The sequence below is a fragment of the Vicugna pacos genome, chromosome 9 (assembly GCF_048564905.1).
Source record: "Vicugna pacos chromosome 9, VicPac4, whole genome shotgun sequence".
Taxonomy (NCBI): Eukaryota; Metazoa; Chordata; class Mammalia; order Artiodactyla; family Camelidae; genus Vicugna; species Vicugna pacos.
The window spans coordinates 64,104,876-64,122,666 of record NC_132995.1 but is presented as its reverse complement, the minus strand read 5'-3'; the positions used below and the strand labels follow the sequence as shown (position 1 = coordinate 64,122,666).

Sequence of the window (17,791 nt, the reverse complement as noted above, 5' to 3'; positions counted from 1 at the left end):
ACAGCCTCCCGTGGGTGTAGGGAAGACGCATGACACATCGAAGATTCCTTCCATGAGAATCTTCCAAATCTCGACTGGCTCCTCATCCCCTTCAGTTCAGCACTTGAATAGCCTTAAGATGGGCAGGGGAGTAAGGACCCACGGAACTGGTTTTTTACACCTTCTTTGTAATTCTGCGATTGATGATCTGATTTTAACACTTCACGTTGGAATGTGGGGATAATTGGGCCCTCAGCTGAAAGTCAGAAAGAGTCCTGTTCAGAAAAAGAATATGAAAATGAATACATGTATGTATATGGATGACTGAAACATTAAGCTGTGCACCAGAAATTGGCACATTGTAAATAGACTATACGTCAATAAAAAGTCCTATTTTAACATCCAGATAGAAATACTAAAATATCACATTTTTCCATCTCCATCAGGATCAAATACTAACTCTTTCGCATGTTCTATGGAGCGCTGGCTGTGTGAGTGGCCTTGCCTGCCTCTCCAGCCCTGTCTCCCCTCCAGCCCCGCCTGCCCCTCCGGCCCCATCTCCCGCCTCTTACCTGGGCTCAGTCACTGTACGCTTGCAGTTCCTTGGATTCTCCAAGCTTTCCTACCTCAGAGCCTTCATAAGTACCTAGAATGTTCTTTCTCCTACCACTTTGTCTTCTCATTTCTCAGGTCTCAGTTTAATTATTACTTCATCACAAAGGACTTTTCAGAAATATTCTCTGCCCCCAAACGATTATTCTCACTCATATATACTATTTTACTTTACAGCATGTATCACAAGTTATATAATTGTGTGTTTACTAGTTTGTGGCGTATGACCAGAGGCTGCTACCCTATTTGCCAAAGCATTTCTATTTTCCTCCTGGGCATACAACTGGGTTGCATTTCCCATCCTCCCCTGCAGTTAGATACAGCCATGTGACTGAGTTCCTGCCAGTGGGATGTAAGCAGAAAAAGACCACTTCCAGGCATAAAGCCTTCCAAGTTGGACTCAATTATAGTTGTGAAACCTCATTTAGGAAACCCTGGTATACAGAGGTTCTGCAACTTACTGACTGTGTAACCTTGAGAAAGTGGCTTATTCTCCCTGTGCCTCAGTTTCTTTATCTGTAAAATGGAAGAATAATATCTACCTCATTGGAGAGGTTTAAATAAATGAATATATGAAAGTCTAATATGTATATTAGATTAGAACAATGCCCAGTATATAGTAAATGCTCAATGAAAGTTGATATTATTGTTGTGGAGTTTTATTATTATGGAACAACAGTAACAATATCAGCAAATATATGGAATAACAGAAATACAGATTCAGAAGGCTTAAATTGATAAGGTAGAGAAAATGGACATTTTTCATACTATAAAGGAATTTTAAAAATCATAACCAATAAACATGTATTAGGATTAACAGAGCGGGGCTTGACTACGTGAGAGGTGAGAAGTAGCAGAGAAATTTAGAATTTAAGTCTTAGAAACCTCTGCCAATTAAAGATCAATCAGAAATGAAAGTAGAGGAATTCCAAAAATATAGCCAATTCAGATTTGATCAACAACCAAAAAACAGTTATATACATCTTTTCAAGAACACATCAGTATAAAGTTAAAGCACACCTGTATTCTTCAATACCGAATGCTACTCTAATCAGCAGCCAGATGGGCGCCCCTTCCTCCTGCCCTTGCCCCTTCTACACCACATAACCACTCTATCCCCCTTTTACTAACAGCTTCTATCTGGGAGTCGGCACCATCACTCTTACTGTAGCCCAGGCTCATCAAAGTAGTGCAAGACCCATATATTTGGCCAAAAAAAAGGGGTTCCACAAATGAAGGTGCTTGATATGTGTGAAAAAATCAAGTCTGCTCCAAAGATAAAGCCAAAAATTGAAGCACATAACTGGATAACTTTGATAAAACTTGCTTTTAAATCAGTTGTTTGTGCATTTACCTCAGTTTCCTTTCCTACATGTCATTGGAAAAAAATTTTTCTTTTCTTTTTTATCATCCACATATTATTCTGGGCTTGGTGTTTTTGTTTTTGTTTTTGTCTTTTTTTAGCTTCATAATAAAATCATCAGGGTGAGATTTTGACACAATCTTCTTTGGCCAAACTGACTTGTCAAGCAAGTAACAGTCTTGTAACAGTCTTCTTGTTCCCACAAAGCAACTTCCCATCTTTTCTTTCCTCTCTCTCTCTCTCTCAAAAAAAAAAAAAACAAACAAAAAACTTTTTACAGCTCTTCAGATTTAAATGAGAATTTAAAATGAGTGAAGTTAAATCTAGCATTAAAAGTATCAGATTAAAATCTAAATAGGCCCACTGCATATTCCTACTGTAATTCTTTTCATATTGAAAATGAAAAATGACAGATAAGGAGTAAGATACTGCTTAGAACAATTTCTGTTATAAATGGACTCACTTTTCATAACAGATCTTCTCTATCCACTTATTTAGAAAGTAAGTAATCTAGTAAAACAATTAAATCTTAAAAGAGATTTTTGAATCTTGACCAATTCTGCTAAAACTTGAATATTTCTTCTTAGAAAGACTGTACAAATAAAAATTACTTTCCAACTGGGAAATTATATTTGATTGCATTAGTCATGATAATGACAGTGATTGTCTATAGGCTATTTATCTGAAATACATTAACTACATCAGATTTAATCTAGAAAGCCCCTGAGTTTAAGTGTTCAAAGAATATTAGGCTAAAAGCTTAAATCACGTCCATCCACGGATGGGTGTTTTTTGTTGTTGTTGTTAAAGATAAAAGATCTTTTGTACTATTTTAAGAATCTCTTTGGTTAAAGATTTTGAACACAGTGAAAAATCTATATACCTCAGACACTTGGCTAACCCAGAAGGTCAGAGTAAGGTTACAAGAGGCATTTCTCCAAATCATCAGTCTGAGAATATACTTAAGTAATAAAAGAGACAACACTGAATATAATAAACTGGACACTCACTATTATCATAGTGCAAAATTCAAGATATCCCCTAGTGCACTTCACATTTTCATCACTGGCATCAGTTAAAGTGAATTGAATAAATAAATTTCCAGAATATAATGTAAATATATTTCTTCCTTACAAAAGCATATTTTCTATATTAATCTTAATCCTTCATTCCCTAAATTTGCTTAAAGTACCACCATTCTCTCTGTCATGAAGGTTTATAATATTGGACTCATTTGTTTGTTTGTTTTTTACTACTTCCCTTATTCCATCACCATATGCAATAAGTTGCCAGGGCCTATTGATTCTAGCTTTACAATAGCCTCTCCTGAGTGTTCTCTAATGGCTCTGTTAATACCCTAACTCAGAGCCTCAGAACCTATTGTCTGCACTGCTGTAATAACCAGCCTTCTAACTGGCCCCTGCATTAGCTTTTCCCCAGCCCAATCTATCTTAAATACTCTTGTCAGATTAATGATCCTAATGAACAGCTCTGATTTTTCATTCCCTTCCTCAAATGCCTCACAAGCTACAAAAGAAAGTCTAGACCACCCCGCCTAGCATTTAAAACCGGGTCTTGGCCACAATCTTTGCTTCCAACCTGGTTTTCTTCTACTCTTTTTCATAGCTGCTTTTTCATAGCTACTTTTTCCTTTGTTTCAACTCAGGCTCTTCTTCCTAACTTTGCACTCTCCCGCCTCTCTCCCTTGGCTCAAGTCAGCAATGGCTTTTCCTTCCTTCTCTGCATTTGCCGATCCAACACTTCCTTCAAGGCTCGAGGTCTAGCTCTATGCCACATCCTCCACAAAGCTTTCTCTAATGTCTCCTGTGGAAGTAATGACCTCCTCTGCGGTCCTCTGGTAGTTATGTAAATGCCCCTTTCTCAACTTTCTTCTGTTTTATTTGCCCTCCTCTCAACTCTGTGAGCAGATCCAATTCTTACTTGCTTTTGTATCCTCCAATTGAATAGTTGCATACTGGTCCACTAAACAAAAGTTGGAGAAATAAATGTTTATATCCAATAAAAAAGAGGCATTTAAGGCATATAAGAGTTTCATGTAAAAGAAGACATGATCTAATGCACAAAAAAATACTAGACGATATTATAGCTAGACACCAGAAAAAAGAACATTGGAAAAGAGTCGATATTTGTCTAGGTAATAATATAATATTTCTTAAAAAATATCTTCTCAAAGTATTTATTCTAACGGATATATTCTATTGCAAAATTTATGAGTAGTTTTTAATGGACAAGCATGCCTAATCCTTTCATTTCTACTTTCTTTATTATTAACACTAGTCAATGCTGCTGATTTGTCTCTAGGTAGTTGAAATAACATTTGAAACACCATCAATTCATATTTAGACCAATAAATATAAAGTTGAGTTGAACTGAAACACTGTAAGTCCAAATGCAACCAAACCTATCACCTGGTAATTTATTTTCTGAAAAATAGAGTCAATGTCTGTTTTGTTTTATTCTAAACTTCTGAAATCACCTTTAAAACATCATCAATTTTTTTCACACATGCCCAGCAAAGAGCTTAGTACATAGAGAGACACTTAATATTGAATGAATGAATCTACAAAATAAGAGTGCTAATACGTATTCATCAGGTGCTACCTCTGAGTGATAATGCTGTACTCAGAAATCAAGCCAATAATAGCTGGACAGAAAATAGGTGCTCAGTAAATATTTGCTGAGTTCAATTAATATTATTTTAGAGCTGGAGAGGATCTTAGAAATGATTTGCCTAAATCATTTCCTCTATGAGCACACAGTGCTTTTTACATATGTTTATTGAAGCACATGTATTAGCAAGTATTTATTTAGCTTTTCTCCATGTTAACTCCTTGAAGGCAAAGACATTGTGATGCCCCACCTTCCCCAGGTAGCCTGATGTCCAGCAGATTATAGGCATTCAGATGCTTGCAAGTGAGTGAGGGTGAGTCTAGAACTCTGCCATCCAACATGGCAGCCATTAGCCACATGTAGCTATTTAAATTACTTATAATTAAATAAACTTTAAAATTCAGTTCCTTAATCATACCAGCCATATGTGTGACTACACATGGCTAGTGATTACCATATTGAACAGAGCAGAATATTTCTATCATTGCAGAAAGTTCTATGGAACTGTGCTGGCCTAGACTAAGTCCTTCACTTCGCAGAAGAAAATGAGCTCAGGGAAGTTGTCGTCTGCTCAAAATTAAGCCATCAGAAGCCGAACTAGGATTAAAACCTGAAACTCCTAAATCACTGTTCATTGTTGTTAAGTCATTACTCTGATTCATTTCAGAATTTCAGTTGTGCATAGCCCTAACTTTGGGCTAGCGATATTATAGGAAGCATGGCCTTTATCTTATGATTGCCATAGAAGCTATTTAATTTTTGGATTGTAATTGATCAATTTGCATGTTTTATGAACAAAAAATGAAACAGGTCAAAAAAATGTACCTGAAAGTTCTGTACCTCTGGTGCAAAAGGATAAAATAACACTAATTTTAAAAATGCTTTCCAGATGTCTAGCTAAACAAAATATCATAGCACTCTGGTCTCGTGCCAATTTAATTAGAAAATGCATAAAATAGGTTCTGGTTTAATGGTTGCTTTTTGGTTTGGTTTCTTTAAAGTATTCCTCTTTGGTTTACTAATTTATAGAAATTATTTGGATCTAAATCAACAAATTAATCAGGATTTTTCAGATCTGGGATTCAAGGTTGATTTGATTTGAGTTCTTAAAAGATTTTCTTACCTTCTTTTTGAGAGCACAAGTAATTTCTAAAGTGCTCTTAGAGAAACAACGTCCATAGTGTATTTATTTATGAAATCAGAATTTAGTGTCCTCTGGAAAGAAAAAAGCTAGTTCTGCCTGATAGGAATAATTATAAAGAGGTGAGGAAGTAATCATTCCCATCGCTGCCCTAACACTAGACTATGAAGAAGACAAGGAACCGAAGGACCGAGCTGGAATTTAAGGATCCCCCAGATGCTATCAGTCTAGAGCACTTAAGCTAACACACTTGCTCAGTGAAAGAACCCTTCTTAATCCACTCTAGTTGCGTCTTGACTGGGAAGAAGTTGTTGAATAAACATTGCGGTCTCTAATAGAAAAGTGGACAATCTAGTATTTGTTTTTCAGAACACAAAGGCACTTGGCTATCTTTCCACAGAAAAATTTAAAAAGGTAAAAAAGAAGTAGTGATGAGGTCAAGTTTTAGAATTAAAGGAGGCACCTCAGAAAGTAATCTGATTCTTTCATTGAAAGTCTTTATCTTTCCACCAGGCAGACTAGTATTCAAGACAATTAAATGTCAGTACTTAGGTATCAATAATGTTCTTATTTAACCATAGAACCAAAAAAGGAGGGTGTGTGTTTATTGCCATAATTCCTTTGATGTGAAATTTAAAAGATTTTGCTTGGCTGGGACTGTTATTATTCAAACTCCTGTATCATTCTCCTATAATCATGCTTCAATAACACTAGTATAGTTTGGCTTTAGGCAATGGAAAATTAAGGCAAGTATTTGTTTTACCATTCTTAGAATGTATGCTTTTGCAAAAACCCAGTATAGGAGTGCTTCCTCAAAATGATTAACATATAGAAAAAAAAGACATGGGCACCCCAGGTTAATTTAAACTGTTATAAGTTTTCATAAATGTATGTTAAACATAAAATTAGGCCTTATAACTTTTATGTAACTATAAAACAATATAAATCTACAAATTAAATGCACCATAATATCCCAAATAAGTGTTTCAAATTAACAACAATAGCTGAATATTCATTCATTCAGCAAACATTTATTTGAGGATCTACTCTGTTCTACACAGAGTATATCGTATGTAATACTAGCTGGTACAACAAACACACACCAAATTTCAGAGTTTCTAAAAATTAAATGCTTAAGTGAAATAAGCCACTCATCAAAGGACAAATACTGTATGATTCCATTCATATGAGGTACCTAGAAGAGTCAAATTCATGCAGACAGGAAGTAGAATGGTGGTGGCCAAGGACTGGGAGGACAGGAGTGCGAGGAGATACTGTTTATGGGTAAAGAGTTTCAGTTTGGGATGATGGAAAAGTTCTGTAGATGAATGATGCTAATGGTTGCACAACAATGTGAATGTATTCATATCACATAACTGTACACTTAAAAATGGTTAAGATGGTAAATGTTGTTATATGTATTTTACCACAATTTTAAAAAATAATTTTTAAAAATCACACACAAAAAATTAAATGCTAATTTCTCACTCAGCTCACAGACCAATATCCTGGTCACTGGGTTTGGGAGAGTAAGTAAGGGACTCTGCCATAAGCTGCTAATAGACTTACGATATGACCCAGGAATCCCGCTCTTGGGCACATATCCAGAAGAAACCCTACTTCAAAAAGACACCTGCACCCCAATGTTCATAGCAGCACTATTTACAATAGCCAAGACATGGAAACAGCCTAAATGTCCATCAACAGATGACTGGATAAAGAAGATGTGGTATATTTATACAATGGAATACTATTCGGCCATAAAAATGACAACATAATGCCATTTGCAGCAACATGGATGTCCCTGGAGAATGTCATTCTAAGTGAAGTAAGCCAGAAAGAGAAAGAAAAATACTATATGAGATTGCTCATATGTGGAATCTAAAAAAAAAAAAAAAAAAAGAAGAAGAACATAAATATGAAACAGAAACAGACTCACAGACATAGAATACAAACTTGTGGTTGCCGGTGGGGTGGGGTGGGAGTTCAAAATTTGTAGATACTGGCAGGCATATGTAGAATAGATAAACAAGATTATACTGTATAGCACAGGAAAATATATACAAGATCTTGTGGTAGTTCACAGCGAAAAAAAAATGTAACAATGAATATATGTATGTTCATGTATAATTGAAAAATTGTGCTCTACACTGGAATTTGACACAACAGTGTAAAATGACTATAACTCAATAAAAAGTTAAAAAAAATCACACACAAAAAATTAAATGCTAATTTCTCACTCAGTTCACAGACCAATATCCTGGTCACTGGGTTTGGGAGAGTAAGTGAGGGACTCTGCTATAAGCTACTAATAGAAAGAGCCAGGCTGGCAGAGGCTTTCTCATCAATACCTGGCTTCCAAGGCCATATTAACATCAATGTCCAGCCATCAGATGGGGGAAGAATGAAAGAATCCATGCAGGAGGTGTTTATGGACCAGGCCTGGAAAACGTGCACATTTCATTGGCTGGAACTCAGTCTTGCAGTGACACCTAATTGCAAAGGAGACTGAAAAATACAATCTGTGTACTCAGGAAGGAGAGAAAACAGGTTTAGTGATGACCTAGCACTCTTTGCCATAGTCCCACCATTTGGGCATCAAATATCCATTTTACCCTTTTCCCCCAAATACAACACTCACCCCCTCCCCATGAGAGATAACCTAAATCTCACCAGTTACTTCATCAAGTTCAAAGTACAGGGTCACCAGGTAACCACACAGGCTTCTCCATCAGGTCTGGATATAACTCCACATCATCTTGTGACCTAGTGATTCTCAACCAATGGTGATTTTGTCCTCCAGGAAACACTAAGCAAGATCTGGAGACATTTTTGGTTGTCAAGAGAGGGAAGGAGGAAGATGCTACTGGCATCTAGTGGGCAGAGGCCAGGGACACTGCTAAACGTTGTACAATGCACAGGAAAGCCCCACCCCCCACCCCAAAGAACTGTCTGGTCCAACATGTCAACAGTGCCAAGGATGAGAGCCTCACCGTAGGTGGACTAATAAGATATCTTCCCCAGTCACACCCTACATATAATAATGATCATGTTTTACAGTCGGTATTCCCAGGTGGGAAAAGGGAGAAAGGGAGATCCTGGCCCAATGCAAAGATGAAATTCTGCCTTGAGTCAGTGTGATGGCCCTGACCTGGCAGTGGGGGAGGCTCCTAGGCTAGACCTCATTTCTCCTTTCTGCAGGGAACCAACCACTTTCCCCTTGTACATAGTCCTCTGGGGTCACTGACTGTGACCTCTGGAAGTTTTTCCTCTAAGCTCACATATGAAGTTGGGTGTCAGGAATCATGCCTTCCTTGTGGAAAGTACAGCTTGTGGAAAACACAGGCTCATGATTTCTTTAGCAATACTGAAAGACTTCTGATCTATTTGCATCCAGTCAGTTCCATATGCCAGCAATACTAAAGTTCTTTCCTAGAGATAAGTCTTGATCCTAATTTATTTCTTTGCCTTTTCACCCCATGCTTCTCTTCCTCTCAGCTTAAGGGCTATCAAACTCAAATATGAAGGCCACACCCTAAATCTAATCTTTGTTGCATCATTGAGTTTTAGTGGGCCCCTGTTGCTCAAAAGCTTTTTCAATCTTATTTCCTATCCTTTGAAGTATAAAGCAGTCTATTTTTCCAATCCCTTGAGTCTCCAGATTGCTGTAGTCTCTATATTCCTCCTTATTTATGTTTGCAAACATGCTTATTATTGCACGAGCTAATCTCATTTTTCTAATATCTTGCTAAACACAGCTAGTAAACATAACCTACTAACATTCCATTTTCCAACCTCTCCTAGAGCTATGGGCTTTGTAGGCACCTTATTTGCCTTCTAAATTATCACAAGCAACTCTGTCACCAAATGTCTTGTCACTCGTTTCCATTTTCCAGCTCCTAATAATAGTTCTTTTGTTTTATACTGCCTGTCTGACTAGTTTTAGATTTTTGCAATAGCACTCTACTTTAGCAACAATCTCTGAGTTCATGTAATGCTAGCTGTTGTGTCAAACACCTCAAAAGGTCATGGTGAAAATTTGTTTCTTGCACAGTGAAAGTTTGTTTCTTGCTCACGTAACATTCCAGTGTAAGCATTCCTGGTTAGGGGTGGGGGAGCAAAGGAATAACCCTTTGCCATACAGTCACCTATGGACCCAGGCTCACACAAGCTCTGTCATCTTCAACAAGTAACTTCAAAGGTTTCCCTTGACTTCCAATTCCAACCAGCAGATGCCAGAAGAGAGGGAGGATCACACGTGGGAGGTTTTATGGGTCAGACCTGGACTTGGTGCCATCACTTCTGATTCTATTGGTCGATGGAATTTAAGTAAAAGTGGAGTGCGCATCTTTTAGGAAGTGTTCTTAAAGAGAGGGAGCATACTTTTCTTCCTTCTGAGCACACCTTTCGTCCTTCCATCTTCTTGCTGGCTGGAACTGAGAAATGGCTGGAGCTTGAGCAGCCATCTTAGACCATAGGGTGAAAACCACATTTAAACTTATTATTATGGCAATCATTTCACAATGTATACCTATATCAAATCATTATGTTGTACATCTTGGACTAATACAATGTTATATTATGTTGTACATCTTGAACTAATACAATGTTGTATGTCAGAGGAACAAAGTTTACTGCAGGTGTGGGCAGTTCTCCAGGTGTGGACTCAGTGATCTGGGATTCTTTAATCTTGTGGCTACTACATCTTAACATAAGGTTTCCTCCACGACTATTGTAGCAGGGAAGAGAAAGGCTGGAGAACTGCTCAAAGGCTTGTCACTCTCTTATCCTGGAGATGACACATGACTTCTCACATTTTATTGGCTAGAGCTAGTCACATGGCCCTACAGAACTACAAGGGGATCCAGAAATGTGAGCTCCCATATGACCAGAAGTAAAAGAGGACCAGATATTAGTGGCATCTGGTAATGTTTACCACAAATGACATGACTTGAATTCAATAGCCTGTTGACTTCTACTCCACCAGCCCTTCTAAGGATTTCAGAAGCACAAAATTGCCTGACTGATACTCTTTCGCTTTTTGAAATAGCTAGAGTGGTTTCAGGTTTCTACAGTGAACCCTGACTGAACAGGTGTGTGCTGGTAGCTTTCTGTTCCCTAAACTCCATCACTCTCCACAATTCTGCACCTTACCCTGTGCCTCAGGAGGCCATCCTCTCTAAACTGCATCTTCCAGGTTCCCATGTCCTCCGACTTTGGTTGGTTTTAGATCATGGGAGATACCAGCAGATCAGAGAGCAGGAGCTGAGAGAGGTCAGGATATTTATCCCCCCTCCTTTCAACTCCTTACCAGACTGTGGGTTCCTTACTTTGCCCTCAGTTCTGTAAAGAGTCCTTTCATTAAAATTTCCTCATTTAAACACTTTGAGTATGATGTCTGTTTCTTGCCTGGAACTTGTTTAATAATCAAACCATGAGTCTAAAAAAGAATACTAGAATCTTCCTTCAGTTTTACTGATGCTGGAGATCTTTATATACTTCAAATCTGAGTATATGATTCCTCTGTTTTAAAACTTCAATGGCTCCCTATTATATCCCTTTCACCACACCCTACTCTAAGTTGCAGCCAGACTGAACTACTTTCAGTTCCTCTTGCAACGTGGTCTCTCTTCCTCTGAGCCTTTGTACATTCTTCCTGGAAACTGCTGCCCACCCCCACTCTCACCATTCAGACATAAGCTCAAATGTCACCTACCCCAGAAAGTCTTCCACAACCCAATTTATCCTAGTTAGATGCATTACATTCCCACAGCAGCCTCTACTCGCCCACGGTCATACATAGACAGAGTTCAATGTCACATCGTACCGCTACTGCCTGCTTACCTACTTGTGTCCTCCAGTAGACGTAAGATACTCCCCTTCCCCCATCCTTCACTTTGTCCCAAATCCTATTCAGTCTTTGAAACTCAGAACATTGGTTAACTTAAATTAATTACTTCCTCTTCTGAGTTCGAGACAAATTGCTTCTTTATTGTAAACACAAATGCTAGATTTTGGCTTTTGACGACAGATTTACCTCTGTCTCTCTCGCTAGATCTTAAAATTCTTGAGGTCAGAGAGAGAGTGTGTGTGTGTGTGTGTGTGTCTGTCTGTCTGTCTGTCTTTAAATCACTGAGTCTAGACAGTGACTGACATTTTAGGCGATTAAGAATATTTTTGTATGAATGAAGGAAGGAATAAATGAGCGAACTGGGAAGGGGAATCTCTTCAATGGCAGCCTTTCAGAGATTCCTGCAAGGGCATGTTTGGTATAACAGACTGAAAACACGAACGTTATGTAACCAAGCAGGCAACATACATTTGTAACAGCATATACATGCCTATAGAGGGCAGGTAATTGCCGTGCATCTATGGAGACTATTTTTTTTTTCCAGTTCTCGGTATGGGCAGCCAAATTTTAGAAGGGAAAGTATTATTTTAATCCCTTCTATACTCTTTTATCCTGGATGACAGGCATTAAAGTATAAACCAGAGAAAACGCCTGTAGCAGTACAGTACCTGGGTCCTCAACACAGTTCAATCCCTTTTCTTTTTCCTGCCTCCTTGTTTTATATTAGAAGGCTCGTGAATTTAAAGCACGTAAGAGATATTTTCGTTTTTGGATTTCAATTTGACGAAAACAACGTCGTGGAGATTCTGATTCCCCTATTAACCCATGACTCTCAAACCCAAGGGAAAAAATATCATTGGAGAGGGAGGGGAAGAAAGGAGGTGGGGCAAAAACTGAAAGAAGGGCCGAGAGGAAGCTGTAGAAGGAAGTTCCTTTTTAGAAGGATTTGCCTTTTTTTTAACCCCAGAGAGGCGTGACGCCCTAACTGCCGTCGCGGGGCAGTTTCGCGGCGAAGCGCCCGCCCGCCCCGAATTTCCTCGCCCGCCCTCCCGCTTCCGCCCGCCGAGGCGCTGCCGGCCGCCGCCGCTGGGGGCGCCCCGAGTCCCGCGGCGCTGAGGAGGCGGTGGCAGCGGCGGTTCTCCGAGCTACGCCTCTCCCACTTCCAGACGGGCGGCGGCAGCGGCGAGCTGCACACCGAAAGGGCGCCCACCGCTCAGGCGAGCTGCAGCACGACCGCTCCCCGTGCGCGGGCGGCGTCTGCGCCGCGGCCGCCGCCGCGCTCCCGCCCGGGCTGCCGCGAGAGGAGGCGGCGGCGCCGGCCCCGGCCCCGGCCGGCCCGCGGCGCCCCGCGGCCGCGCCCCCGCGCGCAGCTCGCGGCCCCGGCCATGGGGCTGGGCGGGCCCGGGGCTCGGCTGAGTTGAAGCGGCGGCGCCGGCCCGCGCGCCCCCTGGGGCCGCCCCCGCACCCGGCTCGCCGGCGGCTGGCTCTCATGATGATGAAGAAGAAGAAGTTTAAGTTTAAGGTGGACTTCGAGCTCGAGGAGCTCTCCTCGGTGCCCTTCGTCAACGGGGTCCTCTTCTGCAAGATGCGGCTGCTGGACGGCGGCAGCTTCACCGCCGAGTCCCCCAGGTAAGCCGCCCGCCGCGCCGCGCCGCTCGCTGCTTCCGAGCAGCTGCGCCCTCGCCTGCCCGGCAGGGGCTTGTTGGATGAGCAGCATCTCTTTCCGTGGCCCATTTGCTCCAGGAGGGCGGCCAGCCTCGTGAGCTCTTCTTTCTCTAGGGACCAGTCTGAAATCGGTCAGTAATGTATCGATCTGCACAAAGTGCTTCGCAAATGGGTTCTTCTCGGCTGGGTTTGCCACCTGCGCTCCTGATTCCAGATGGTTCCTAATATCGGCTCTTCCCTCGTAAATTGGCTAGGAATGGGAGCGATGGTCAGGAGAGGATGCTTCTGGTTTCTTTTCAGACCTTTCCATATTTGTGAAATGCGAAGTGGAATTCGAGCTCTTGTTAAAACAAAAATAACCCAAACTGCTCGAGTTCCAAGAGCGCCCACTCTGAACAGAAGCCTGTGCTTAGCTCTTTTCCTCCCTGTTCCCGGGGGCTCGGGAGCCTAGGATGAGGCCGGGGTAGGCCTGGTCAGGCTTGACTTGAGTCAGTTGTTCCCTGGCAGGCGGGACAGAAGTCTGTGCCTCCACTCAGAGCTGCGTGTCCAGTTACGCCCCAACGCTCACTGAATTACACGTCTTGAAGTGGCCGCTAGTGGCTCTCAGTGTGGAGGACTTAGAACCAGAAAGAGAGCCCGGACCCAGCCCTCATTTTGAAATGAGCCCCTAGGCACTCTCAAGGAGAGTCGTTGGCAGGTTGAGAATGAAGGCAGGAGTGGTGCTGTTTCTTGGAGTCACTTCAGGGCTTTTTGTAGATTAACAGATCTACCCTAGGGTAAATGTTCCGTAAGAAAATAGATTTGCAGAATTTTTAATAGTGAACTTTTAAGTTTCTGAGATCAAGGAATAAGGCACATGGCTAATGCTTTTTTTGCTGAAATGTACTTTTCAGTGGACTTTATTTTTACCCTGAAAAAATATTCTACTTTCCTTTTGTCACACCTATTAATAATGTAAAGGAAATAATGCCCGTGGGTTGTAGAACTGGGACCGGAAAATTGTCCGCGGTGGCAGTATTGAAGCTTATGGAATCCAGAAAATATAAATGTTTAGTTGACCAAAGCAAAGGAGATATGAAGCAATACTGAGTCTCAGAATTTAAAAATGGTGTCTGAGGATAGTTTTAACGATTAAACTATGATGACAAATCTGTGGCTATTTATCTAAGTAGTTATTACTACAGACATTTTCAACACAGTGGTAAAAGAACAGTGTAGCTGAGAATGGTGCAACAAATATCGTACCAGCTCTTAGGGTGTTGAAAGCCAAAGCCAATTCTTGAACGTTGGATAGATGCAAAGAACAGTCTTACGCTGTCCTGCCGCAGAGTCCCACCCCTCACTTCTGGCCGTTAGACCAACTTTTCTGGGCTAGTGGTGACACCTGGTGGTCAGGGTACTTCCCTACTACCTCCTTTCTCCCTCAGATTGGTTTGGCTTGCTTCTAACAAATCAGTTGCAGGAATCATTTATTCAGCAAATGTGTGTAGGCTAAACCCTTCAAGTATATTAACTTATTTAATTCTTACAGCAAGCCTATGAGGTAGGGCTCCCCGTTTTGTAGATGAATAAACTGAGACTCAGTGTAACTGTTCCAAGGTCCCCACAGCTGGTAAGCGAAATGCCAAAATTCAAATACAGGTCTATCTAATTTCAATCAGATATATGTCACATAAAGGAGAAAATTGTGTGCTGTGCTGAATAGGGAGCTTCCTAATGGCTTTAACAAGCAAAGGGTGTAATTTGACTTGGAGTTTGCATGGTTGGAAAGGAAAAAGCAGAGTATCCTGGATTAAATTTACCCTTTTCTCTTCAAACTAAAATGTGACTTTAATCAAAGTTAGGTTAAGAATGGTGCTCTGTGTAACCAACCAAACAATCCCTGTATTGTTTGAGGGAAATGAGTCACAGTAAGAAATCTGTGCCTTGTTAGGTAGAGGTAGTTGGTGTAAAGCTAAGAGCAAGAGTTTGGAATGAGGCAGATCTGAGCCTAAACCCTTTCTCCACCGTGGTAACCCTGGGCGGATTACTTAGCCTCGCAAAGCTTCCATCTATAAAACAGGAACCATCACTGGCTGATGGGGGTGTTGAGAGGATTTGGTAAGACGGTGTACCTAAAACAGCTACCACAGCGCTCTGGCACCCAGCTGACACGTAAAGAAAAGACAAGGACCATGCCTGAGAGGGTTTGTTTCCTTTACATGTTATACGTAATTCTTTCCTCCTGGCACCTATGAAAGTGTTGATTTGAAAAAGATACCTAGTTTTGGAAGAAAAAAGAAAGAAAACTAGAAGTACCTAAAGGATGTGAATTACTTAAAAATTGCCTAGCTTTTCATTCTTGGGTACCAATCTAGGCAGTGCATCTCAAAATAAATGCTAGATTTTAATTTTTTTTAAAAAATCACCTTGTACCTCTGATAAATCAAATATAGTTAACACTTAACATTTCTCCCATAAAAATATTAAATGAACTACATAGGAAGAGTTAACTTAGCAGGCCCAAGACTGCTTTCCTTAGAAGTGCCCGCTTGCAGTGTTTTTGCTGGCATCTGGGAATGTTCAGCAGTTGCCCACACTGACATGAAACTTTAGAGTGACTCATTGTGCCTAGACTACAAACAGTGTGGTTTGTGCTGAGTGCTTTCTGGGAGTCTGGACTTTTGGGCTGTGCTAGGCAAGGGGTGTATATGGCCAGCCATAAAAAAAGAAAAAAAAAAGAGAGAGAGAGAGAGGAAAAAAAAAAACACCTTAGGTTCTGCATCTCTAATGAGTTTCCCTGGTAGACAACATGTGTTGTCATAATTTGATGCTGGAGAAATTGTGTTCTGGGTGACTCCATTGGGAAAGGACTCTGGGAAGCTTGCACGTGGTTCCTCAGGACTTTGTTCCCTGCTCCTTTGCCCTTGGCTGATTCTGATTTGTATACATCTGAGACATGAGTATGACTATACACTGAGTCCTGTGAGTCCTCCTAATGGGTCACTGAACCTAGGGGTGGTTTTGGGGACCCCCTGATGCATGAACCTACGTAAAATAATCATTCATTTTATCAAAGAAAAGCCTTAGAGGTACATAGCAAATTATAAATATATTTGGTTTTGTGCAGAAACTAAAGACGCAGATAATTCATTGTTTACCAATATTAATTGAGCATTTACCAAGTTTTTAGCTGTCAGGACCTGTGGGAAGTACAACAAATATAAAGGCCCATAAGGGAATTACCTCTGCTTAATGAAATTAGATCATACATGTATAATTGCTTGAGAGTAGGAGACAGTATGAGTTAGTGCCTAATCAGTGGGTCAGACAATATGTGAGTGTTGTTGAAGTTCTGAAGGTAATAATTTATTTAAAACTGTATTGTAAGCGGTTACTGAAAATCACATCAGCTTTTCAGTTGCACGTTCTGGGAGGATGAATTTGCATTGACAAGGAAGTGAGGATGGTGGGGACAGTTTGAGCAAGTCATCGATAGGAGTTGGTGATACATTAGCCTGATTACAGAGAGTTCACATTAAACTTCTAGCGGAAGGTAAAGACTTTGAATGCCATTATAAAGAATTTGCTTTCCACTGTTCATAGGATAAAAGTCAATCTAAGATTCTTACACTAGGCTGTAATGTGCAATGTGATCAAAGGGGTGTTTAAGCTGGCTGGTGGGCTGATGCTCTTTGGATTCAAATGGGGATCGATTGGAAATGAGGAGGCAAATTAGGAGTCTATAAAAATAACCCAGGCAGAAGCAAATAAGAGCCTGAACTGATAATGCTATGACAAATGCCTTGACAACATGTTAGCGTAAAGAAGTCAAGAAGAATCTTTGTTTTGTTTTGTTGAGGGGAACTAATATATGGTAGGGGAGGACCCAAGGAGGTCAGTTGTATGTTTAACATACCACATTGACTGACAACCTGATGAGTGGTTGGAGACATATTTATCGTAGATGTCTTAGATTCTGATCTGTTGTGAGTAAGACTGTTTACTGAACTTTTCATCTAGAATTGCCTTACACAGTTTTGCCCTTTTAAAGATTATTAGCAAAAATTAATCTTAGAAGGACCCGGTTTCTGCTGGGAAAGTGTGTTCAGTGAAGAGGTTAGGAAAAAAATACAAAGATTAAAAGGTATTTATTTGTAATAAATGTTATTAAAATGGGCAGACTTTTACATGCCATAGTTAATAAAACGCTCAGAAGATACATTGTACAATTATAGTAATCTAATAAACTGAAACCAAATTATTGCCTAATAAAATCTTTTTGAAGACCTTTCAAAAAGACAGAATATTGCATTAAAATCTTTTCAGAGCACTCTTCCCTTGTAAAAGCATTCAAATCACTTTTGAAGTTTATTGTGATTGTCAGAACAGGTTTAATTTCTGGTCTACTTTAAAAAAGAAATATAAGAAGAAAATTATCTTGTATTTTTTAGGATTCCCAAGTTTGAGTTTGCCTTATTTTTTTCCATCTTTTTTTGTGCTCACAGCTAAATACTTTTCTAAGTTTCACGTGAGCTTGTGGCAGAAAACCACGTGAAATCAGGGAGTG

General features: G+C 40.3%; 1 protein-coding gene across 6 annotated transcripts in view; it reads left to right on the top strand.

The window, feature by feature from the left end:
* Positions 1-12,753: 12,753 nt before the first annotated feature.
* EEIG2 (EEIG family member 2) overlaps positions 12,754-17,791 on the top strand; it is a 66,419-nt gene continuing 61,381 nt past the window's right edge. For all 6 annotated transcript variants that reach the window (XM_072968089.1, XM_072968090.1, XM_072968087.1 and 3 more), the window contains exon 1: positions 12,754-13,206. In XM_072968089.1, the coding sequence (XP_072824190.1) occupies positions 13,067-13,206 (140 nt within the window). In that variant the 5' untranslated portion in view covers positions 12,754-13,066. The remainder of the gene's footprint in view (positions 13,207-17,791) is intronic.